Source organism: Marmota flaviventris, chromosome X (assembly GCF_047511675.1).
Source record: "Marmota flaviventris isolate mMarFla1 chromosome X, mMarFla1.hap1, whole genome shotgun sequence".
Taxonomy (NCBI): domain Eukaryota; kingdom Metazoa; phylum Chordata; class Mammalia; order Rodentia; family Sciuridae; genus Marmota; species Marmota flaviventris.
Window position 1 is genome coordinate 91610513 of NC_092518.1, and position 26333 is coordinate 91636845.

At 35.1% G+C, this 26333-nt stretch overlaps 1 protein-coding gene across 2 annotated transcripts in view; it reads right to left on the reverse strand.

Annotated features, from left to right (window-relative positions):
* Positions 1-26333, reverse strand: part of Rbm41 (RNA binding motif protein 41) — a 63683-nt gene that overhangs the window by 5512 nt on the left and 31838 nt on the right. For both annotated transcript variants that reach the window (XM_027932625.2, XM_027932617.2), the window contains one exon: positions 22156-22559. In XM_027932625.2, the coding sequence (XP_027788426.2) occupies positions 22156-22559 (404 nt within the window). The remainder of the gene's footprint in view (positions 1-22155; positions 22560-26333) is intronic.

Here is a 26333-nt window from a genome sequence, read left to right on the forward strand (position 1 = left end):
CTAAAAATAGTCAATGATGTCTGTCCATGGTTTTGTGAGGAAGAATTGCCTAATTTGCCTACTTTCTGTAGGTAGAAAGCTGTTTAAAGGTTGCCTCTCTGCTAAACTACCTGGAGGTACAATAGAGAATATTTAGAAAGTCTGGACTGCCTTATAAATGTGTCTTTTCGCGAACCCGAGGAATTGTTGGAAGGGCTGCAGGATGCAATTAGGACCTTTGAACATGACAGCCTTGTGCCATTCCAAGACAAATTTCTCTGTCTTTGCCCGGACTAAGGGCAGAGTTAAGTCACGCCCAGTGTGTAGCTTGTAAACCTCAGACAGAAAGGCTTGGGGGCAAAACCTAAGACTATTCAAATTACAGCAGATTAAGGCAGAGAGTGATTCACAAGCATATCAGCAAAACTTGTTGGTAGGGGCCTGTGCTAGAGAGTAAACCAGCCCAAGTTGAATTTCAGGAAGGGAAAATCCAAGATGGAAGGGAGGAAACCGCACAGGGAAATTCCAGAGAGGCCGAGCTGCGGGTTCGGAGGAGGATCCCAAGTCCAATGGAGAAAGTGAGCTGGGAATGGGTTTAAGTAATCTGCGGTTGGGTGGTCCTGCTTCTGCCATTCGGATACGGCCACTCCCCTACCAGAGAAGGAGATTCAGCCATTCCAATGTGGCCTTCGGGAGAGAGAAGACATTACAGGTTTCCAGCTTTTTCCAGTTTTTGAGGTAGACAAGCAAAATCAATGTGTTCGAATTCATCCTGCAGTTTCTTTTAAAACTAGGAAGGAAGTGAAAAATGCTTGTTGCACTTATGGTCCAGTTTGCCTTTTGTTCAGAGCTTTATTGAATCAATCTGTAGTGAGCCATTACCACCTCATGATGGATTACGCTAAACAAAGTGTGTCTGTCCGGAGGTGGACTTTTATTATGGAGATCAAACTGGATGGATTTTTGCACTGAACAAGCCAAAAGGAATAGCAGACATGGTATTGATAGTCCCGTAGACATGTAAACTGGAATAGGACCATTTGCAGATTCAGAACAACAGTTAAATTATGATTTACCAATTTATGATCAGATTAGTATGTGTGCTAGAGAGTCCAGAGAGAATTACCAAATAAAGGTGAAAACATTTTGGATTTCAGTCAGATCTGGCAGGGACCAGAGGAGAAATTCTCAGATTTTGCAGCATGCCTTTACCAGGCAGCAAATAGGACCATTGGTGATTCCAATGCATCTGAGGTTTTGGTCAAACAATTAGCTTTTGAAAATGCCAATAAAGTCTGCCAGGAAATTATCTGACCCCATCAGAAAAAAGGAATTGTTTCTGAACTTATTCGCCTTTTCTCTGATGTGGGTCCAGTTCAATTGCAAAGTATGATTATCGCTGTGGCTTTAAAGTAAGTTTTACATCCTCAGTCTAGGAGAAGACACTCTCAGGGGCAATGTTTTAACTGTGGTAAGACGAGGCACATGGCTAGGGACTGTGGGTCGCCATGCATCTGGGGAGATCCACCTGGTTAATGCTGGTGCCACTGGAGAGGTGGCATGGGAGGCTCCGGCAGGCATGGCAAAGGTGGCCAGCTGCCATTTGTGGCTACACTTCCATCTTCACCACCACTGGGAAACTGGAGGCAGGGCTTGCCCCAGCCCCGCCAAACAGTAGGGGTGTTTCAATTTACACTGGAAGAGGAGCCAAAGGCTCACAGTTAGATGTCATCAAGCCTAGCCCAGCCGCTCAGTATTACTATCCTTCTGGGATGTTTCCTTCCAAGAGGCTGAGAGCTTGGGACTCTGACCAGCCATGGGACTCATTTTAACTCCTGAATTGGGCAGACAACAAATCCCTACAGGGATTCACAGGCTGCTGTTGCAAAATACCATAGGCCTAGTGTTGGGATGAAGCAATTTAAGTCAAAGAGGAATTCAAATATTGCCAAGTGTTATTGATCCAAATTTTGAAGGAGAAATCAGGGTTACAGTTCAAATGATTTGCGTTATCCAGCTTTCTCCCAGGGATGTTGTAGCACAATTAATATTCTTGTCTTGTAGCTCCACAAACAGCCTGGGTGAAAACCCGAGTTCTGGGTCCCGGGGCCAAGCCTATTTGGCTCAATTGGTTAGACAGGAGCGCCCTCTATTGGATCTTAAAATCAACTATAAAAATTTCAGAGGTGTGCTTGATGCAGGAGCAGAAAAGTCAGTTATTTCTAGCAGGTGCTGGCCAAAGAAGTGGCCTTTACACATTGTACCTACCAGCTTAGAAGGGATTGGTCCAATTTCTCAAACTGCACAGAGTGTTCAATATCTTCTGTGGGAGGATAAAGATGGTAATTCTGGAGTCTTTAAACCCTATGTCCTAGACAATTTGCCAGTAAATTTATGGAGTCGAGATATTCTAAGCAGCCTGGGTTTGTTATTGATAACTCCATACTCCATTGTGTCATCTCAGGGACTTAATCAAAAATTTATTTCTCCTAGGAAATTTGAAGGGAATTCACATGAAGGGTATTCACCTATAACCCAGCCTCTCCAGCAAAGACTAGTTAATTCACCCAGCCAAAATTTTTGGCAAGGGCACTGAATTTCTTCCTGGCCCAAAAAACATCAAAAAAGATTAAATGGATTACAGAAGAGCCAAATTGGGTTTGTCAGTAGCCCTTAACAGGGGGGAAACTTTAAAAAAGCCAATATGTTGGTCCTGGAACAACTTCAGGCTGACCATATAGAACCTGCTTTTAGTCCATGGAATATATCAATTTTTGTAATTAAGAAAAAGTCTGGTAAATGGAGGTTGTTGCAAGATCTCAGGACAATTAATCATGTTACTGAGCCCAGGGAGCTTTACAACCAGGGCTTCCTTCTCTTACAGCCATTCCTTTAGATTATAATCTAATGGTGATAGATCTAAAGACTGCTTTTTCACTATACCTTTATATCCAGATGATTATAAAAAGATTTGCTTTTAGTGTTCCAGCAATAAATTTTAAAGAATCAGTTAAGAGATATTGCTGGAAGGTGTTACCTCAGGGTATGTGTAATAGTTCAACTCTTTGTCAAGATTTTGTGGCACGGGCTATCACGTCCGTAAGGCAAAAATTCCCTGATGCATATAGTATTCATTTTATGGACGATATACTTGTAGCTCATGCTAGTCCAGATGTATTTTTAAAAGTTTTTGCTTAATTAGAAAATTCACTTGCTGCAATGGCTTTGTGCATAGCACCTGAAAAGGTGCAAAAGACATCTCCTTTTCAGTATCTAGGTAATATAATAGAAGGACACACAATTTGTCCTCAACACTTACAAATAAAAGGATTACACACTCTTAATGATTTTAAAAAATTATTAGATGATATTAATTGGATGAGATCATCTTTAACTACCACAGATTTGAGTCTTTTGTTTCAGATTTTACAGGGGACTGTTCTCCGACTTCTCGTCAGCTCGCAACAGAAGCAAGAACGGCTTAAAGAAGGTTGAATTTGCTATTAGAAGTGCTCAGCTTACCAGAATTAACCCACAGAATTAAAATATTAATAAATAATTAATATTTATTAATATTTCCCACTGCTTATGCTCCTACAGGAGTGATATGGCAATCATTGGGAGTTACTGAATGGCTCCACTTAGTTTATTCTCCTCAAAAGTCATTGACTCCTTTTCATGATTTTGTTGCTCAGTTGGTTATTAAAGGCAGAATACAAGTTTTATATCTAGTTGGATCATAACCTAATGTTGTTATTATACCTTATTCTACTCAACAGAATGATTGGCTTTTCCAAACTTCTAATACCTGGCAAGTAGCTTTTGCTAATTTTCCTGGTCAGATAGAAAGTCATTATCCTTGTGATAAAATTATTCAATTTGCCTTAGTAACTACATTCATTTTTCCAAAAATTGTGCATACTCAACCAATAGTTGGGGCACTATCAGTGTTCATTGATGGATCAAGTTCAGGTAAAGCAGGTTTTTATAGCCATGCTCATACAGAGGTAACATAAACACCATATACTCTTGCACAAAGAGCAGAACTGCAAGCTCTCATTTGTGCTTTAAGTCATTTTGCAAATGAGCCAATTAATATTTATTCTGATAGTTTATATGCAGTTGGAGTTACAAAAAATATTGAAACTTCACCTATTGGGTACACACCATCACAAGAGTTATTCAATTTGTTTAATACCTTACAGAAGACAGTTCAAATGTGTCAACATCCATGTTTTATAGGCCATATTCGGGCCCATACTAATCCCCCAGGGCCTTTAACATCAGGTAATGATAAGATTGATAAATTGGTTGCTGTTTGTCAGCAACTGTCTTTATATGACTGTTCACAAGCTTCGTGTTCTTTATATCATCAAATGCTTCTAGTTTACATAAAAAATAATATTACTAGAGAGCAAGCTCGTCAAATGGCAAATGGATGTAACTCACATTCTTCAATTTGGCAAACAATGTTATGTTCATGTAATTGTAGATACTTATTCCAGATTTATCTTTGCCACAGCCCGTGCAAAAGAAAAAAACACAACTTGTTATTTCTCAATGCCTAGCTGCCTTTGCAGTATTAGGATGTCCTTTGCAGATTAAAACTGATAACGCACCAGCTTATACTAGCTCTTCTTTTTAGCAGTTCTGCCAACAGTTTCATATTGACCATAAAACAGGTATTCCTTACAACCCTCAGGGTAAAGCCATTGTAGAACAAACTCATTTATCTATTAAGCAGCAATTACAAAAACAGAAAGGAGGAAATAAGACCCCCCAAAATAACCTTGATCATGCTTTGTTTTAAATTTTCTAAACTCTGACTCAGAAGGTCACACTGCAGCTGAGCGATACACGTCTTCCAAAGCAACAGGTCCTTTAGGCCAAGTTTGGTGGAAAGATTTACAAACAGGTCAATGGAAAGGACTAGATCCAGTGATAATGTGGGGTAGAGGTCACGCTTGTATTTTCCCAGAAGGTGCATTTCATCCTACTTGGGTACCTAAACATGCCATCAGAAATGGAGGACCAAGAGCCAAGGTTCAAACGACTGAGGATCGATCCAGAGATGTCAGCCCTGACTCCCAGCAAGAATAGGAAGCTTCGAAGGATGAGGGGAAAGAAGATGGCCCAGAGAGACCCAACAGTGAAGCTACCCTCATGGAAGCTGTTGAAGAATCTGACGCTGCAGGCTGAGCAGATGATCCAGCAGCAAGGAATAACTAAGTGTCCAGTTATAACGTTTATAGCAGTGCTAGCTCTGTTGAGCTGCCAGGTAACCAGGACACAGGAAGAAACATATTGGACATATTTTCCAGATCCACCTTTAGTACACCCAGCAATGTGGACTGGAGAATATAGATACCCATATTACTCCCATCTATGTGACTGGATTTAATTATTCTGGCTATAGTGGTCAGTTACCTATGGGTTGGTCCCAAAATAAACATGCTAGCTGTCTAAAAATGTCCTTTGAGGAAAAGACAGCAGTTGGGGGACCTACACCAGCTAATTGTACTGGCCTCAGGGAATCAAAGCCATATATTAGAATAGTTATTAAAATGGGACTCTCTCATAACAAGCCAGTCATTTTAGCAGAACGTCCACTAATTCTTCACTGTCCTAACCATTCTGCAATAGAAATTGGCACATTACCTAAATGGATGGATTGTATAAATACCTTGCCAATACAGCATAGGTGTCGAGAAATAGTGGGTATATTTTAGACTGGTATCCTAGGATTGACAAAACACAATTAGGCAAGGGTGCTGCCATGACCTCTGGAGGATTTGTTAGTAACATCTTGACCTTCAGCGAATGTGGCATTCAGAAAGATGTTTGGCATTTGATTGAGGCCTCAGAATTTTTACATTTTACTGACAAGTCTTTACCTGAATTTGTAGGCAGAAATTGTTCTTGTTATGGCCTGCAACCTGTGTTCAATCTCCTTACGTTTTAATTACTGGAGATGTGAAAGTCAAAAGAAAAGATAATAAATATCTTGTAGCTTGTAATAAATGCAATTTAACTAATTGTATCACCAGATACAATAGAAGGAAGGGAACACTGATACTTCACCAGCCCTCTTTTGTCTTACTGCCAGCTAATATCTCAGAGCCACGGTATGCTGATGCTGGTTTTCAAGTCTTACAACAAATACATGCCCAGCTGACTAGACCTAAGTGAGCTCTTGGACTCGTAATACTTGGAGTGGCTGCCTTAGTTTCATTTATTGCTTCCACGGTCACAGCTTCAGTGGCCATATCTCAAAATTTTCAGCATGTAGATTTTCTTAATAATTTGACTCAGATCACTTCCAAAGCTCTTCATAATCAGATAAATATTGATGAAAGGATTGAAACTAAGCTAAATGCCTTAGAAGCTACTGTCATAAATATTGGTAATGAGCTTTCAGCTTTAAAGTTCAAGGAAAGACTCAAATGTCATGCTGATTATAAATATATGTGTATTACTGCTTCCAATTACAATGCTTCCCAATGGGATTGGGAGAAGGTTAAAAACCATTTATTAGGTATTTGGCAAAAAAAATAATAACAGCTTGGATCTTCTGGAGTTACATCATCATATTCAAAATATACAAAAAAGTAGATTGATTTTTCGGATCCTACTTCTTTAGCTGATCAAATACTTCGAGCGTTTCATGGCTTTAACCCTGGAAACATACTAAAACATTGTACATGGTATATTATTGGACTGTTCTCTTTGCTATTAATTCTTTCTTGTAATCATAGAATGTCCTGCCTTCAGAACAAGAATTCAGGAACCAGAGATAGTGACTCATCACTTACTTTTTCAAAGAAAGAAAGGGGAATATGTCGGGATCCACTCTGAAAATACACGCCCGTAAGTCCTGAGCAAGAGATACTGAACAATTATTGTGCCCCGCAATAACTTAGGCTTTACCTCTACTCGGATACTGAGGCATGGTTCCAGGAGTAGGCGTTTCCCAGTGGTGTTGAGTTATACTCAGCTGTTGCTTTGCAATCCTACCCAATGCCCTTATTTCAGATAGAATGTTCTAAGAAACAGTATCCCCCAATAAAAGCCAACTCCAGAATGTGCACACACGCTCTCTCTCTCCCTCCAGCCTCTCATGACTTTCTCTTGCCCCCCTTGTGGGAGCATGAGGCTGGGAGCCTGGGAAGCCGTTCTGAAGCTTATATAAAGGTATTCCATGTCTGCATGGTATTTTGTATTACCCCAAATTCACACAAGTGACTTTGGTTCAGATGCCCATGCTAGATGGGGCAGCAGGTTGTTATGTCTATAGTAAACACCAAGAAAATGCCTATACAAGATACACAGAAGAAAATGAGAAAGGAATCAAATCATGTCTACAAAACCAAACCAAAGCAAACTAAACAAAAATGAACCACAGCTGGGCATGGTAGCGCACCCCTATATTCCCAGCAGCTTGGGAGGCTGAGGAAGGAGGATAGCAAGTTCAAAGCCAGTCTCAGCAAAAGCAAGGCACTAAGCAACTCGAGAGACTCTGTCTCTAAATAAATAACAAAATTGGGCTGCAGATGTGGCTCAGTGGTTGAGTATCCCCAAGTTCAAACCCTGGTACCAAAAAAAAAAAAAGAACCACAAAGAGAAACGAAAGAGCTACAAGACATGAAGAACACAATGAACAACTGGCTACAGCAAGCCTTTCTATATCAATAATTAAGTATAAACTGATTAAAGTTACCAAAAGACAGAGTACCTAAATGGGTTAAATTGACATGACCCAACTTTATGCTGGCTAAGAGACTCATTTTAGATATAAGAACACACATAGGTTCAAAATGAAAAGATGTAAACAAGAATTCTATGCAATAGTGACAAAAAGAGAATAGTGGTGGACATATTTATATGACAAAATAGATTAAATAAAAAACTGTCACTAAGACAATGAAGGGTATCATATAATGATAAGTGTCAATTCACCAGGAAGATATAAAAATTACAAATACAAATATATATGTGTATGTATGTATAGATACCCCAAATCAGAGCACCAAAATAAATGAAGCAATGACTGAACTACAGGGGAAAAATCAGTTCACAGTAACAGTAGGAGATTTCAATATCCCACTTTCAATAATGGGATAGAATACCCAGACATAAGATCAATAAAGAGAACAGAGGGTTGGGGTACAGCTCAGTGGTTGAATTGTTGCCTGGCTTCATGAGGCATTAGGTTCCATCCCCAGCACCAGAAATACACATAAAAACTAATAAAGAAACAGAGGACTTGAACAACAATACAGGTCAAATGGTTCTAACAGATATACACAGAATATTCCACATACCTGCAATAGAATATATTCTTCTTAAATGCACACACATGAAATATTTACCAGGACAGGTCACATGTAAGGTCACAAGACAAGTCTTAACTAATTTCAGAAGACTGAAAATAAAACTAAGTATCTTTTTGGATCACAATGGAATGCAACTATAAATCAATAGCAGAGGAAAATTGGAAAATTACAAATATGTGGAAAAGAAACACATTTTAAAACAACCAACAAGAAATCAAAAGAGATATTAGGAAGTATCTTGAAATAAATTAAAATGAAAACACAATATATCAAAACTTATAGGATCAGCAAGAGCATCACCAAGCTGGAACTTTATAGCAATAAATATCTATATTAAAGAAAGATCTCAAAGAAACAACCTAACTCTACACCTTCAGGAAGTAGAAAAGGAAGAACCACTCAAGACTAAACAAAGCAGAATAACAGAAATAATATAGTTTAGAGCAGAAGTAAATGAAATAGAGAAAAAAATCAATAAGCTAAAACTCATTTTGAACAAACTGACAAAGTTGACCATCATTTAACTAGACTAAGAAAGAATTCAAATAAAATAAGAAATTAAAGGGAACACATTACAACTAATATCACAGAAATCAACAAGTTTATAAGAAACTACTATGAACAACTGCACATCAACAAACTAGATAACATAGAAGGATATATTCCTAGGAAAAAACCTATCAAGATTGGATCATAAACAAACTGAAAGTGGATTAGACCCGTAATAAGTTAGATTAGCTCAATAATAAAAAAAATCCCAACAAAGAAAAGCCCATGACCAGATGGTTTCACTCGTGAGTTTTATCAAATATTTGAAGAAGAAATAATGTGAATTCTTTCTGAATGCTTACAAAAAACTGAAGCAGAGGGAATACTTCCAAACTCACTCTGAGATCAGAATCATGCTGATACCAACAGAGAAAATAACAGTGTGAAAAAAGCACAGGCCAGGGCTGGGGATTTATAGCTCAATTGGTAGAGTGCTTGCCTAGCACACACAAGGCCCTGGGTTCAATTCCCAGCACCACAAAATAAAAACAAAATAAAGTACACAAATCAATGATGTAAAAAGAAAAGAAAAGCCCAGGCCAATGAACATAGGTGCAAAAATCCTCTACAAATTACCACTAACCCGAATTCAACAGCACATTGAAAGGACCATACATCATGACCATGTGGTATATATTCTTGGGTTGCAAGGATTATCTTGAGATAATCATGTCAAAATTCAACAAACTGTTTCATGATACACTTTTAACAAACTAGGAATAGAAGGAAATTACCTCAACAAAATGAAAGCAATATATGCAAAGCCCATAACAAACATCATATTCAATAATGAAACAGAGGGGTTTTCCTCTAAGATCAAGAGCAAGATAAGAGGTTAGTGTTGTAACTCAGTGGTAGAGCGCTTGCCTAGCACATGTGAGGCACTGGGTTCAATCCTCAGCACCACATAAAAATAAATAAAGGTATTTAAGAAATCATTTGTTAAAAACAAACAAACAAGATAAGGATCCCTACTCTTCCTACTTTTATCCAAAATAGCACTGGAAGTTCTATCCAGAGTCAATTAATCGAGATGAATAAAATAAATGTATCCAAATCAGAAAGAAAAAAAAATTATATCTATTTACAGATGAAATGATCATACACAAAAAATACCAAAGATTCAACAAAAAATTAGAATAAACAATTTCAGGAAAGTAATAGGACACAAAATTAATGTAGAAAATCAGTTATGCTTCTTTTCTTTATTTTTCTTGTACATTTTTTTTTTCCTTTTTGCACTGCTGTGGATTAAAACCAGGGTCTTTTACATACTAGGTCAGCACTGTATCACTGAATTAAACCCTCACCTACAGTTGCGTTTCTATATACTAACAATGAACAATATTAAGAAGAAATTAAGAAAACATTTATAACAGCATTGAAAAAGAATTAACCAAGGAGATGAAAGAATTGTACATTGAAAATATCAATATGTTGTAGAAACAAAGAAGACACAAATAAATAAAAAGATGCCATGTGTTCATGGAAAGTAAGTCAGTATTTTTCAAATTGTCATACTACCAAAGTGATCTACAGAAATTTCCATCAAAATTTCAATGGCATTTTAAATAGAAAGAGAAACAAAAATCCCAAAACTCATATGGAACTATAAATGATCCTAAATAGCCTAAACAATCTTGAGAAAGAACATATCTAGAGACCTCATAGTTTCTTATCTCAACACATATTACAAAGCTACAATAATCAAAACAGTATAATGTCATAAACAGATACATAGTTCAATGGAACAGAATAGAGAGCCTAGAAATTTCTGTATCTATAGTAAACTGATATTCAACAAGTATGCCAAGAACATAAATTGGGCCAAAAATAGTTTATTCAACAAAATATAAAGAAAACTAGATAGTCATGTGCAAAATTATAAAATTAGATCCTTATACCATATACAGAAATAAAATTAAAATGAATTAAATATATAAATATAACACCAGAAAATTATAAAATTCCTAGGGGGAAAAAAAAGTAAAAACTTCTTAACATTGGTCTTGGCAATGATTTCAATGACACATGAAGCAAAAGAAAAAACAGACAAGTAGAACTATATCAAACTAAAAGTTCTACAAGGGGCTGGGGTTGTGGCTCAGTAGTAGAGTGCTTGCCTGGCATGTGTAGGCACTGGGTTCGATCCTCAGCACTGTGTATAAATAACTAAATAAATAAAAGTAAAGGTCCATCGACAACTAAAAAAATTAAAAAAGAGCTCTGGGTTTATAGCTCAGTGGTAGAGTGTTTTCCTAGCACGTGTGAGGCACTGGGTTAGATCCTCAGCACCACATAAAAATAAATAAAGGTATTGTGTCGGGCTGGGGTTGTGGCTCAGTGGTAGAGCACTCGCCTAGCACACGCAAGGTGATGGGTTTGATCCTCAGCACCACCTAAAAATAAATAAACAAAATAAAGTTATTGTGTCCAACTACAACTAAAAAAAATAAAAAATGTAAAGGTATTGTGTTCATTTATAACTAAAAATGTTTTCAAAAAAGAGAAAGTTCTGCAAAGCACAGGAAACAACAGAGTGAAAAAGTAACCTATTAAATAGGAAAGATTATTTGCTAAACATGTATCTAATAAGGAGTTAAAATCCAATATATATAAGGAACTCCTACAACTCAATAGCATAAAACCAAATAACACAAATAAAATATGAGCAAAATACTTAAACAAATATTTCTCTAAAGAAGACATCAAGTGGCTAATAGATATATGAAAAGATGTTCAATATTATTAATCACCAGAGAAATGCAAATCAAAACTACAATGAGGTTATCACCTTATGCCTATTGAGATGGCCATTATTTTTAAAAAAACTCAGAAAGTAGCAAGTGCTGGGAAGGATACAGAGAAAGTGGAACACTTGCACACTGTTGAAGGGAATATAAGATAGTGCATCTGCAGTGGACAGCAATAAGGAAGTTCCTCTGAAAAATAAAAATATAACTATCATACAATCCAAATTCATTTCTGCTGATTTATCCAAAAGAGTTGAAATCAGGATCTCAAACAGATACACACACTCTAATGTTTACTGCTGCATTATTCACAATAGCCAAGAAGAGGTGGGTATAATCTCAATGTCCACTGATGAATGAATAAAGAAAAAGTGGCATATACATACAATGGAGTATTATTCAGTCTTAAAAATAAGATAACCCTGTCATATTCTATAATAAAGACAAACCTTAAGGGCTGTATGCTAAGGGAACTAAGCTCATCACAGATTCTACTTATATGAATATCAAAAGTAGTCAAACTTGGTTGCAGGTCTGGGAGGGAAAATGGTTGCTGCTCAATGTTTCAGTAATCCAAGATAAAAATGTTTCATAGATTTGCTGTATGACATTGTGCTCATGATTAACAATACTGTATTGGACACTTAAAATTTGTTAAAAGGGTAAGTCCAATGTACTCTTTAAATACAATAAAAAGAAAATGGAGGAGAAAAAAAGATTTTATATATTTAGCATTAATTATGTCCTTTTTAAAGACTGAAGGAATAAGGAAGAATTCAGACAGGAACAGTAAAAGCAAATAGCTAAAAATGGAAACAAATGATGTAACCACTGAAATGTATGAAAAATATATTAAATACTGGTAATAAGCAGTAGAATCTTTGTCTCAAAATCTCAAAGAGCTAGATGTTAACATTTAGCATTTATGTATGCTTGTATCTTAAAGGTAAGGTCATAGAATAATTGACTTGTGATTCATTTCAGTAATTTCTGGTGAACTTGTGTATTGGCTTTCAAATACTTATCAGCAAAGCACCACCAAATTAAATAACTATAGAAAGGGGTGTGTGAAAACATACTCTAATTTTCTCACCCATTGGGAAAGATCCATACTAAGACTGTTCCTTTTGATATGAGCATTAAACAAAAAAGACTTCTGGTCAATGTAGTTCTGTCAGTTCTAGCTTGGAGGCATGCTCTGTGCTACAAAATTGTACATATACAAAAATAAATACTCATATACACGTGTTCACGTATGTATGTAGCCACAACAGACATATATATATATTGATGTGTGTGTGTGTGTGTGTGTGTGTGTGTGTGTGTGTGTGTGTGTGTAATATTTCAAAGATACTGCTAGGCTCCAAGACAAGATAAACATACCTGGAAACAAAAACAGAATTTCTAAGCAATAATAGAGGATGGAGTTCTCCCTGGTATTTCCCTGGAGTAGCCATTACTACTCCAAAATACAGTACTTTTTATATTGTATTCTTTGGAAATAAGTTGCTATGAGCAATTCAAAACTAAGTGATAAGTAGTTATGCTCCCCCTTCTAGAGGTAAAGTGGTAAAGTATTTGTATAAATTATCTGGAGATTTATCTCTTCACTTCCATTTATTTATTTCCTCAATCACTTGTTTTTATTACTTGAACTCATGAATATTTATTTTATACTTTGGATTATTATACAACATTAATTTAGTTTGTTGTACAAATAGTTCTAGCTTTGATAACTGGAAATTCTTTTAGTAGGCTTTTGCATTCCTTTGATGTTCTCCCAACAATGGTTTTATGCTGTTGTTCTTTTTAGTACTTCTTTACTTTCTGGCATTACAAGATGCACAAGATTCATCTTGTGTACTTCCTGCATTAGTACTAGCAGCAGCCATCTCTCCAAGGATCCCTGGTTCTTTTATTAGAGAATGGTATTAAAAGCCAATATTAATTCTGAGAAAGCTCATTGTAGGGTCCTGTGTTGGGCTTGCTTGGTTCACATAGTCAAAAATATGTGTGTATACTACTCACTATATACATATAAATATTTCTATATATAACTACTTCTATCTATATTAAGCTAAACAGTTCATATTGATGTCCTAAACAATAAAATCATTACCACATGGATCACCCTAACATCCTCACTTCACTTATCTGTAAATTTCAAAGTGGAAAACCTGGCTCCCACCCATTTACTTAACTGTTCCATCCAATTGTGCATGTAGAGCAGCATCAGTACTGCTAATCAGTACCCTGATTGGAAACAATCTTATTAACTAGGTTACAGTGCTTATGTGCAGTTCCATTTGGCTTTAGTTTTCCAGACTCTACATATTTCCAAAGATACTTAGGTCAGCACCCATTCCCCCATGCCTTCAATAAGGTCGTTTCACATATATGCAATAATAGTTAGATTCTCTTCTCACAGTCAGTATATTTCTTCCCTCATTCTCCAAAATAATTTTTAAATATCTGTACACATTAAGAATCACTATTGGGCTGGGGCTGTAGCTCAGTGGTAGAGCGCCTGCCTTGCACATGTGAGGCACTGGGTTCGATCCTCACACCACATAAAAATAAATAAATAAAGATATTGTGTCCATCTACAACTAAAAAAATAATAATAATAAAGAATTACTCTTTATACTCTACAGTTTTAGAGGTTTTGGCAAGTGCATGTCTTTCTACCTCCATAGAATATGATGCAGAATAATTTTACTCCCCTAAAAATCTCCCTTGATTCATTTACTCCCTCCTTCTTCTCTCTCCTTAAACTCTCAGCAATCAGTTATCACTTTGGTGCCTCTAGAGTTTTACACTTTCCAGAATATCATTTAATGAAATCATATAATATATAGTCTTTCTATGCTAGTTTATTTCACTTATTAATATGCATCTAAAGTTCTTTTATGTCTTTACGTGTCTTGATAGTATGTTTCTTTTTAGTGCTGAATTATATTTCATTGTACAAATGTACCAAAGGTGATTGTATTCATTCACCTATTGGAGGACATCTGGATTGCTTCCAGTTTTTGGCAATTATGAATAAAGCTTCTTGGAACATTCACATGCCAGTTTTTCTGTGCATATAAGTGTTTTTTTTTTTTTTTTCCAAATCCACTGGATGAATGAGTAGGAGTTCTGGATAATATGATAAAACAATTATTTGTTTTATAAGAAACTGCCAATCCAAAGGTATTGTACAATTTTACATTCCCACCAGCAATGAACAGGATTTGGTATCATTAGTTTTACTATCTATTTTAGCCATTATAGTAGGTGTGTAATGGTATCTTATTATTCTTTTGCAATTTCTTGATGATATGCTGATAAGTTTCTTTTCATGGGTCTATTTGCCATAATATGTATCTTCTTTGATGAAGTGTCCTTATCTTTTGCCCATTTATAAGTTGAATTGTTCATTTTATTACAGTTGAATTTTAGGAGTTCACTGTGTTTTAGATACAAGCCACTTATCAGACGTGTTTTTCAAATATGTTCATCCAGTGTGTCACATCTTGATTCTCTTAGGTGTCTTTCATGTAGCACAAGTCTATAATTTGAATCAAGTTCAATTTACCTTTTTTTCTTACATAAAGTGTGCTTTTGGTGCAATTTACCTTTTTTTTCTTACATAAAGTGTGCTTTTGGTGCAATTTACCTTTTTTTCTTACTTATAAAGTGTGCTTTTGGTGCAACACCTTAACAATGGATCACCAAACAAAACATCACTATTTTCTCCTGTTTTATTTATTTCTATTTTATCCTGTTTACTTCTAGAAGTTTTGTAGTATTGTGTTCTACATTTAGGTCTATGGCCCATTTTTAGTTAATTTTCATGAAGGATGAAAAGTTTGTGTCTAGATTCATTTTTTTGCATGTGACTTTCCAGTTGTTATAGCACCATTTGTTGAAAAGACTACACCTTTTCCATTTAATTACTTTGACAAAGATCAGTTCACTGCCCTTGTGTGGGTTTAATTTTGTAGGTCTCTATTTTGCTCCAGTAATCTATGCATCTTTTCCCACCAATTACATATACCACATTAAATGATTACAGTAAGTCTTGAAGTTAGATAGTGTCTGTCCTCCAACTTGGTTTTTCTTTTTTCCAGCATTGGGTTGGATATTCTTGATCTTTGTATTTTCATAAAAAGAAACTTAGAATCAGTTTGTTAATATTGACAAAACATCTTGCCAGAATTCTGTTGGGACTACATGGAATCTACAGATTAATTTGGAAAAATGATATCTTAACAATATTAGTCTTTTAATCTGTGAATGTTAAATACCTATGCATTTACTTTGATCTTTTAAAATTTTTATCAGTTTTACACTTTTCTGCATATAGATCCTATGTATATATTCTGTTAAATTTATACCTAAATATTTCTTTTTGATGCTATTGTAAACAGTGTTGTTTTTAGTTTCAAATTCCAATTATTAAGTTCTGTTATATAGAAAAACAATTGACTTTTATATATAAACCTTGTGTCTTCCAACCAATACTCACTTACTAGTCCTGGATTTTAGTCAATTGTTTGATTTTCTACAGATAAATAGAGATGTTGCCTGTGAGCAAAGACAGTTTTATTTTTCCTTTCCCAATCTATACATTTTCAAAATTCTTATTTTATTTCACTGGCTAGTGTTTTCTATACAATGTCAAAAGAGGTGGAGAGTGGAAACATTTTTGCCTTCTTCCTGATCAAAAGTAAAACATCAAATTTCTCATTGTTAATGATGATATTAGCTATAGGGTATTGTAGATTGTCTTTATCAACTTGAGGATATTCTCCTCTACCCTAGATTGCCAAGTTTTTCATCATAAATAGAGGCTAAAATTTTTAAACATATTTTTTCTACCTCAACTCAAATGAGTATGATTTTCCTTCTTAAGTCTATCCATGTGTTAGATTACAATACTTGATTTTCAAGTGCTGAACCATATCAGATAATAATAATCCAGATTATTATTTGGATATCTGAAATAAATTTCAGTTGATCACAGTGTGTAATTATTTTGATATACTATTGGATTTGGTTCTCTATTATGATTTTGATTTCAATGAAATGTTTTGATTTTCTTACTGTTTAGGATATTTCCTTCTAGTGCACATGATGAATACTTGTCTCTAATTTTCCTTTATTGTAATATCTTTATCTGGCTTTGGTATTGAGCTAAGGTGTATCTCATCAAATGAAGTAAGAAGTATTCCTTCTGCTTCCATTTTCTGGAAAAGAATGTAAAGGATGGGTATGATTTTATGATTCCATTTTCACCCCTCTCATAGCCTACTTCCTTCTATAATTTTGTAATGGTTGCCTTAGAGTTTGCAACATACATTTTCAAGTAATATAAGTCCACTTTTAAATAACACTGTCTTATTTCAGGGATTGTGTGTGTGAGTGATCATATACATATGTATGTATGCGTGTGTGTATATATACATATATAAACACAATATATATACATATATATGTATATATAATAAACAGACACACACATATATATATATATATATATATATATATATATTGCTGTTATTCATATCACTTCATCCATATGTTATAATCATACAAAACATTATTTTAATTACTTTGAAAAGTTAATTTTAAAATGAGAAAATAAAAAGATTTTATTTAACTTTCATGTGTCCTTCTCTTATGCTCTTTCTTTATGCAGATCTGAGTTTTGATTTATATAATTTTCCTTCTCCTTGGAGAATATTTTTTTTAGTGACAAATTTCCTGTCTTTGTCTGAAAAATTCTTTATTATTTTTCCTTCACTTTAAAAAAAAATAATTGTAGATAGACATAATATTTTTATTTTATTTATTTTTATGTTGTGATGAGGATCAAACCCAGTGTCTCACACATGATAGGCAAGCATTCTACCACTGAATAACAACCCCAGCCCCTTCCTTCATTTTTGAAGGATCATTTTTCTGGATAAAGAATTCTAGGTGGGTGAGTTTTTCCCTCCTCAATACTAATACTTCTTACCTGATGAGCAGTCTTATGAAATTCTAATCTTTGTTCCTATATAGGTAAAAATTTTATTTTCTCTGGCTGGTTTAAAACTTTTTCTGTCTTTGGTTTTCTGTAGTTTGAACAAGTTATGCTTAGGAGTGTTTTTTTTTTTATATTTATCCTGCCTAATGTTTTCCAACTTCCTGGATGTGTGGTTTGTTGTCTGTCATTAGTTTCAGAAAATTTTCAGCCATTACTACTCCAAAATTTTCTCCTCCTTTTTCTCTTCTTCTTTTGGTATTTCAATAAGGTATATGTTATTCCTTTTGGAATTGTCCCATAGTTCTAAGCTATTCTGTTCCATTTGTTCTATTCATTTTCTTTGTATTTCAGCTTGGGAAGTTTCTACTGCCATGTCTTTAAGCTTTCTGTTTATTTCCTTTCTCATTTCCAACTTACTCAACTTATTCATGAGTCTTTCAAATAGTTCTTCATTTCAGTTGCAGTGTTTTATTTCTAGCATCCCCTTTTGATTCTTTGAGTTTCTACCTCTGTACTTACATTAGCCATCTGCTCTTGCATGCTCTCTCATTTTACTAGTAGACTCCTTACTATACTAATCATAGATATTTACATTTTATATCTGCTAATTCAAAAACTTGTGTCACATCTTGAGTTTGGTTCTCATCCTTGTTTTATCTCCTCAAGTCTGTTTTTTTTTTTTTTTTTGAGCATGTTTTCTAATAGGGTGGGGTGGGGCTATAGCCAGATGTGAATTATCAAGTAATAAGAACTGAGCCAAATTTTATTAATCTGTTTAGAGCCTGTAGAGCCACTGGAAGTAAAAGTCATTAAGATGCGGGGGTCAGTTTAGATTTCAACTGACAGGGGTTTATCACTCCTACACTACTCTATATTCTACCTCCACCAATTTGTCAGTTATTGCTATCTGTTCCTATCAGTTTATGGCTCCAGTGTCTTCTATTCCTATAAGCAGATTTGGGATGTGATTTCCTATAATTATCTATCTTTCCAGATTTCAGGGTTGTAGTTTGCCCTGTGACTGATTATCTGATGTGCCCAGAAAAATTCATTGATTTTTAGTTCATTAAGCTATTTCTTCTTGTAAGATAGGAGTAATGACTTCCAAGCACTTGAGATGTTGAACCTGAAAGGAAGAGTCTGCAACATTTTTTATTCAAAACTATATTTGTGGGTTTCATCAATGTTGATGTCTGTAATTCTATTTTATTAACTCTCTATTATATTGTATTCATTTTATGAATATACCATGCTTAATCCATTCTCCTAACGATGAGCATGTGTACTGTTTGCAAATGATACTATAAATATCCTTGTGAAATCTAATGTGCATGTGCAAGATTTTTCCCAGGATAGATGCCTAGATGCATAACTGCTGACTGATGGTGCTGGAGCATCTTCAGTTTTACTAGATATTGTCATGGTGTTCTTTTTGTTGTTGTTCTTTTTAAGTATACACAAAAGTAGAGTGTATTCTGACATCCTGTCACGGTGTTCTTAAAAGCGGGTATACACATTTATATTCCCTCAATGGTATTTCAGAATTCTTATTCCACATATTCACTAACAGTTGGCATTGTCATGCCTTTAAATGTATGCCAATGTTCTAGGTATTGAATGGTATATATTGTTTTTCATACCTTTATTTTATTTTTTTATGTGGTTCTGAGGATCGAACCCAGTGCCTCATGCACACTAGGCAAGTGCTCTACCACAAGCTACAACCACAAACCGTCATTGGGTTTTTATTTTGCATTTTCTTGATTACTAATGAGATTTCTTAAATTTATTGGCCATTCAATTTTTGCCCCTGTGAATTGCCTGTTTATATGTTCTACCCATTTTTAATAGGGTTGTGTGTTTCTTATTGATTTGTAGAGAAGGGTTTCCTTAAAATGACTCCGAAAAGCACAAATCATCCAAAAATAACAATAATTAGATAACATTAAAATGAAAGTCAACAAAAGATATCAGAAACAATGTGGTAAAGGTAAGCTACCTACTTGGAGAAGACATTTCCTAAAGCAATCATTCATGTCTAGAAGTTTTAAATAATCCCTATAAATAAATATAGAAAAATGAACAAATGATGGGCAAAGGAATGGAAAAGCTAATTCAGAGTGTTGATGAAGGTCTAATATATGAATAAAAGTATAAATTCACTGGAAACCAGGAACTTGCAAATTAAAATAATGAGATATCATTTCAAACCAACTAGACCAGCAAAATTAAAAGTCTAATGCTATAAAGTCTTTGCAAAGATGTGAAGGGGAATCTGAAATCCTGCTTGAAGATATGCATATCCCATATCATAGTAATTCCACTCCTAGGTAACAAATGTAGAACAGTAACTCTTAAAATGTCACTCTCAGATCTGCAGCATCAGTATCTCCTGGGAACTTGCTGAAAATACAAATTTTCATGCCCTACTCTAGATCTATTGAGTAAAAAATTCTGGGGGTGAAGTCCAGCAATCTGTTTTATTAAGTCCCTCAGGTGATTCTGATGAACACTAACAATGTAAGAACCACTGCAAAAGAGTGACACTTTTCCAACTTTTTTGACTGAGATCTACAGGAAGAATTAGATTTTACATTGTGGCCCACACACCTCTCTCCCCCTCTTGCTTCCTCTCACTCTCTCTCTCTCTCTCTCTCTAAAGCACATGTACACACAATAAAATAAAAGCTTTAAGAAAGAGCAATTACTCTAACTGTATGAAACATACTTTGATATTTTCTATTCTCTTTCACTTGATTTTTAAAAAAGAAACTGATTGTGACCTACTAATTGTAATCTAAGTTGAAAAACACTGTCATAAACTCTTGCATATGTACAATGAGAAATACACAATGTTTATTACAGAATTATCTGTAATAGTAAACTAATGGAAAGGACAAATGTTCAGGAAAATGGATAAACGAATTATAGAATATTTCTACAATGTAATACTAAATAAGTCTTTGTATCATTAGAAATAAATTTTTAAAACTTTGCATATATTGAGTCAAAAAAGCAAGTTATATAAAACTATATAGTGTATGACTTCATCTATGTAATACAGAAAACTATGTTGTTTATGAATATAGATGTTCCTTGACTTACAATGGGGTTATGTACCAATAAACCCATTGTAAGTTAAAAATATCTTAATTTAGAAATGCATTAAGTTATAATGTGGCACATTATAACTTAGCAAAATAGTTCACTGTAGAGTATCAGTTGCTACCCTTCATGACTGCATGGCTGACTGGGTTATGGCTTACTGTGGCTGCCCAGCATCACAAGAGTGTACTATACTACATATCATTAGATTAGAGGAAAAAACAAAATTCAAAATTCAGAGTACAGTTTCTACAGAATGCCAATTGCTTTCACACAATCATAAAGTCAAAAATCATAAGTTGAGCCATCATAAATCAGGAACCATCTATATATAGATACATTACAAAGGCCTAAAAATGTTCATAGAAATGGAATAGCACATTCAGGATAGTAATTATCTGGAAAGGCAAATGGGATTGGTAAGGGATACATGGAAGACTTCAGGTGTATCTATAATGCTTTACAGTTTTTTTGATTAACAAAATACAGAAACTATTAAGATTTGATAAATATGGCTACTAGGTACACAGGGGCTTGCTATAGTATTTTATATAACCTTTGGTAAACTAAATAAAAATCAAGCTACCCTTGAACAAATAGAAAAAACAAATAGAAAAAAATATTAGAAATCAGTCACACAGAGGAAAATAATTAACGTCCCTCATCTATAGTGCTTTTTTTTTTTAAATTCAGGGACAGTCAGAAACTGGCATTATTATTTTGTTTTGTATTTAAATTAGACACAGTATAATAATTCTTTAAGAGCTTATGTTGCCTTATTGCATAACATGGTAATGAGTTTCCCATTTCAGATGTTACATATATTATGCACATGAAATAATGATTTGATCTATAAAACAAGGATAATACATGTTAATTTGTTGTCAATTTCTCAAAGCTCAGAGGACTCATGTTTTCATTTTGCGTCTTTGCTTACAGAAACTTAAGTAATGTCACATGAAAGTCAGGTAGAACATTATGAACTGAAAACTCACATGGTAACCAATAGTTAACTCTACTTACAACCAGTTGGTCAATTATTATTGACTAATTCCAGAAGCATCATGGCTACCAGTTATGGTGGTCCTATGAATAATAATTGATTATTGCTAGTCTAGGAAATTAGAAGTTATTTTTCCTTCAATTAAGGGCTTCTAATAGGTAGAACTAGCATGTCATCAAGATTTTGTTAAAATTTTAAGGGTAATTTAGGACCTAAGACAAGCACAAAGAACATCATGGGAATATGCTACTTATATACTATGCAGAGAACGAATAGTCAAAGTTAAGGATAAACACAATCACTATGCCTATGTCATGATCTTTGGTATAATCAAAGCTAACTTTAAAATATTATTTTTGGTAGAGGTAAATAAAAAATGAAAACAACCCATGTTGTTTTCCTTGGTTTGGCCTATACCTTGTTTGGTTCCCCTGGATTATATGAAGAAAACATAGGAATTTTTCGGATCTCTTCCTCTGACAAACGATTTCTCTGGATCTCATCTTCTGGGACAAATTCTATTGGCTGCGTCAGCTTCTTAGGCCCAGTCCAACATTGCTCAGGTGAAAAATCAATAACTTTTGTCACATGGAGACTGGGACCTTTACCCTGTGCTGCCTGTTTTCCCTTGTCCTGGAGTAGTGACGGGTTCTCAGCTGTGTCACTATCACCCACTGATGTGGCTGAGACCAGTGAGTGGGAAGCAAAGGGTTCACCTCTTATAAGTTGGAACTCTTCAAGACGTTTTTTCATTATCATCTCTTGGTAAAAACTTTCCAGGTTGTTCATGGGATCACCTTTGTTCTTCTTTGGGGGTTCATCTGGATCAAGACAAAGAGATAGGGAAGTTCTACAAAGCCTACCAGCACAATGTTTAACAAATAAAAATTAAATCATGGATCTCCAATTAGCAATTCTGCTGGGAAAGTCTTTACAACCTGTGACAAATGACAATGGTATATAACTATCTTATTATAGTGCATCTCAAGCAAGGCCAGAATGATGGCCAGGTAAATGAGGCACCTAGGACTCTCAGGATCATACAAGTATATGCACCTCTCATTGATAAGGATGTTTGAAAAATACAATGAGTATGGCACTATCACACTTAACCAAATTGATACAGTTCCTTATTATCATTAAATACTGAATTCATATATGAATTGCCTTCATTATTTCAAAGATTTTTTTTTGTACTTGGTTATTTAATTCAGGATCTAAATCAGTCTTTGGATGTTACAACTCTTAAATCTCTTTCATTCTAAAACAGTTCCCCTTCCTTTCCACCCCTCTAACTTATTTTCTAGTCCTTTCATTGATTTAGTAGAGAAATATTATTTGTTCTATGCACAAATGAATAGGATGAATTGTTTCCTGATAGTATTCACTTGTTCCTCAAGCTTCTCTATTTCTGGGCAGTTAAATTTAAAGGTATGCTATATAATAAATACCCACTGGCCACATATGTCTGTTTAAGTTTTTAGTATGAATTACTCAGTGAAACTTAGCAAGTTTCAAATGTTCAATAGCTACATGTGGCTAATGTATACCATACCAGACAGAATAGACAAAGTCAATTTACATAATTACAGAGCATTGTAATGAACAGTGCTGATCTAAATATTTGATGAAGTTCATGTTCAGTATTTTATTCAAGAATCTTTTATAGATAGATGTGTCCTTCCAAATAAGCTCCTGTATTGCCTTGATTTTCTGGCACAGCAAGACAGCCCAGGCTTATCTCACACATTTCTTAACCTAAACCTGAAATACTTGACCCCTGGTTCCTTTCAGTGAGAAGTGGTATTTAGAAACCAGGATATGTTACTACCTGTGTTCATCGGTATTGAGTTGTTGTTTCCAGCCCTACTTAGTGGGCAAAATTAACACATTAAAAAAAAATAGATCACAAGTTCATATAAGTAATTCTAATTCAGATTTAAGATTACAAGGTTTTTACTTAAACTTTTTGATTTTAGACATGTATCTTGTATGCTTAAGACACTGGATTCTAATAATAACAAAATTATTTATTAATGTCTACCTACAACAATACACTTATAGAATTTTAGAATTTCAAATACAGTACTAATAGCACTATCAACAATAAAGCTACTGAATACGGTTTTATATTTCTTTTCAGTTACTCTGCCTTTAAATTAAACCTTATTGGGGATATACAGGTATTAAAGTCATTTGAAGTAATTGTTTCTCTGTGTAGTTATGTTACAACTTTATCATCAGGTTTATTTGCTTGAAGTTGTTTTTGAATTTTATGAATTTATCTCCTTCCCCACTTTTTGTGTGTGTGGTACTGGGGACTGAACTCAGGGCCTCGCCTTTTGCTCACTAAGCAAGCACTCTACTTGGAGCTACATCCCCCAGCCCTATGTCCTTCTGTAATTAAAATTTTAAATTATGCAAAACATTTACATGGATCAAAAGTGAAAACTGTCATACAGTACCTTCACAGATGTGTCACTTCCATCTCTGTTCCCTTCATCCCATTCCCTTCCTTCCCCATTAATAATATTTCTTATTAAGTTTGGCTTATGGTTCCATTGTTTCTTTTTTAAAAAATATAAGCAAATAAGCACACACACACATACAAACATACACACATATATAAAATTCATTAGTTATACCTTCTCCTTCATAAAGGTAACTTATTATAAATACTGTTCTACAACTTTTGTGCACTTAACAATATATCCTAGAAGTAATTCCATATTAATGTATAGAGCTCTTCTTCCTTCTTGTTTTTGTACAGTATTCCATTGTGTGGATGTACAATAGTTTGTTCAACTGGTCCCCCGATACATATTGGTTTTATATCCAGTCTTATGCTGTTATGAATAATGCCTTGAAACAATAGCCTTGTGTATATGGGATTTGGTACTTTGATAGAATATCTTTGAAACAGATTCTAAGAAGTAAAATTGCTGAGACAAAGGATAAATGTGCATGTAATTTTTCTATATATTATTGGATTTTGCTCTGTAGGAGTTATACTATTCTGTATTTCCACCAGCAAGGCCTAAGAGTATTTATAGAAATATTTCTTAGGACACAAAAAGCACTAACAATTAAAGAAAAAATTAGTAAATTCAACCATGTTAAAATTAGGAACTTCTGTTCATCAAAAAAATGTCATCAAGAGACAGAAAAGCCAAAGAATTTTAAAAAGGTATTTACTACACAAATAACTAAAAGCTTGAATCCAGACAAATAAAAATGTCCTACATATCAATAAGAAAAAGATAAAGACAACCATTAGGAAAATGAGCAAATACTGAAGAGGTATCTCATAATTATGTATAGCTAATAAATGTTTGCAAAAGTGCTCAACCGTATTTTAATTCAGGGAAATTCAAGTTTAGAAGGGAATTAAACACATAGGGAAGACAGACACTGGAAAAACTGAAAAAGAATGCCAATGATACATGTCCCTGAGGTTAGAGAGCAACTGCAATTAAATGAATATACAATGTTTACACTCAAAAATACTCATTCAATGACCATGATATGCCAGGAATTATTTTTGGGTTTGGGGGATATAGCAATAAATAAAGATCCCTGGCACTACTGAGCAAGAAGGTGGCTCATTAAGATCCTCTGGCAATTTCACCACAGAGATACATCCACCAAGTTGAATAGCTATTCATGTACCAAACTACTAGCACAAGAGATATGCAATTGATGTAAGAGATCATAGCACCTGCTTTTAGTATAACAAAATGAAAAGATGCATTGAGGAAGGCAGGAAGGGAAGAATTGCTGTACTACCCCTCTTCAAACTATAAGCAGCCCACCCTGGAGAGAGGCACTTCCCACATGGGAAAGGGAGAAATAATTAAGTTGAGGACTTAAACTTGAAACCCAATACCACAGGTCCTCCATGGTGAAATCCAGTGCTGAGCAAAACCCATGACCTCTACTGCCAGACTGATAACCTGTGAACTTAGTTTCAGGAACTGCATTAGGCCAGATGGTAAAGAGAATGCTTCCAGAACTCCTCCTCCAAACTCAGTGTCAGAGAAGGGAGGAAGTTTACACCCACCCTTAGGGAGCAAGACAAAAAAGTTAGCTCAGGGCTTGGTCTTGAAACCCAGATCCAGACCACTGTGGTGAGACCCAGCACTCAGCAGAAACAGAAGGCCTTGCACACAAGTCAGAGCCCACAGAGCCTCCAGAAGAGCTCTGGCACCAGATGGAAATCTGCCTGCCTGTAGGACAGACCCAAGTTTTGGCCTGCATCAGTTTCAGCCTTGAAGTGAGCCTAGGGAACAACCACCCTCCTCCCCAAGTCCCTGTAGGCCCCTGCAGAAGTGAAATTCAGGTGCAACTCAGCTTAGCATCAGCCTTGGTGGCCAAGGGACTGTCTCCACCACTCATCCCCCAACTTCAGGCAGCACAGCTATCTCCAGACCAATATTCACAGACAGAGCTCTATAACAGCCATAACATCAAGCAAAGATCTGAATTCCAGTGAGACATACTTGTGTTTCACCCTGCATCAGCAACAGCTGTAGCATGGGCCTAAGTGTAACCCTGGTCCATGTGGCTGTGAGACTCAGGCACAACCTTGCAATAGC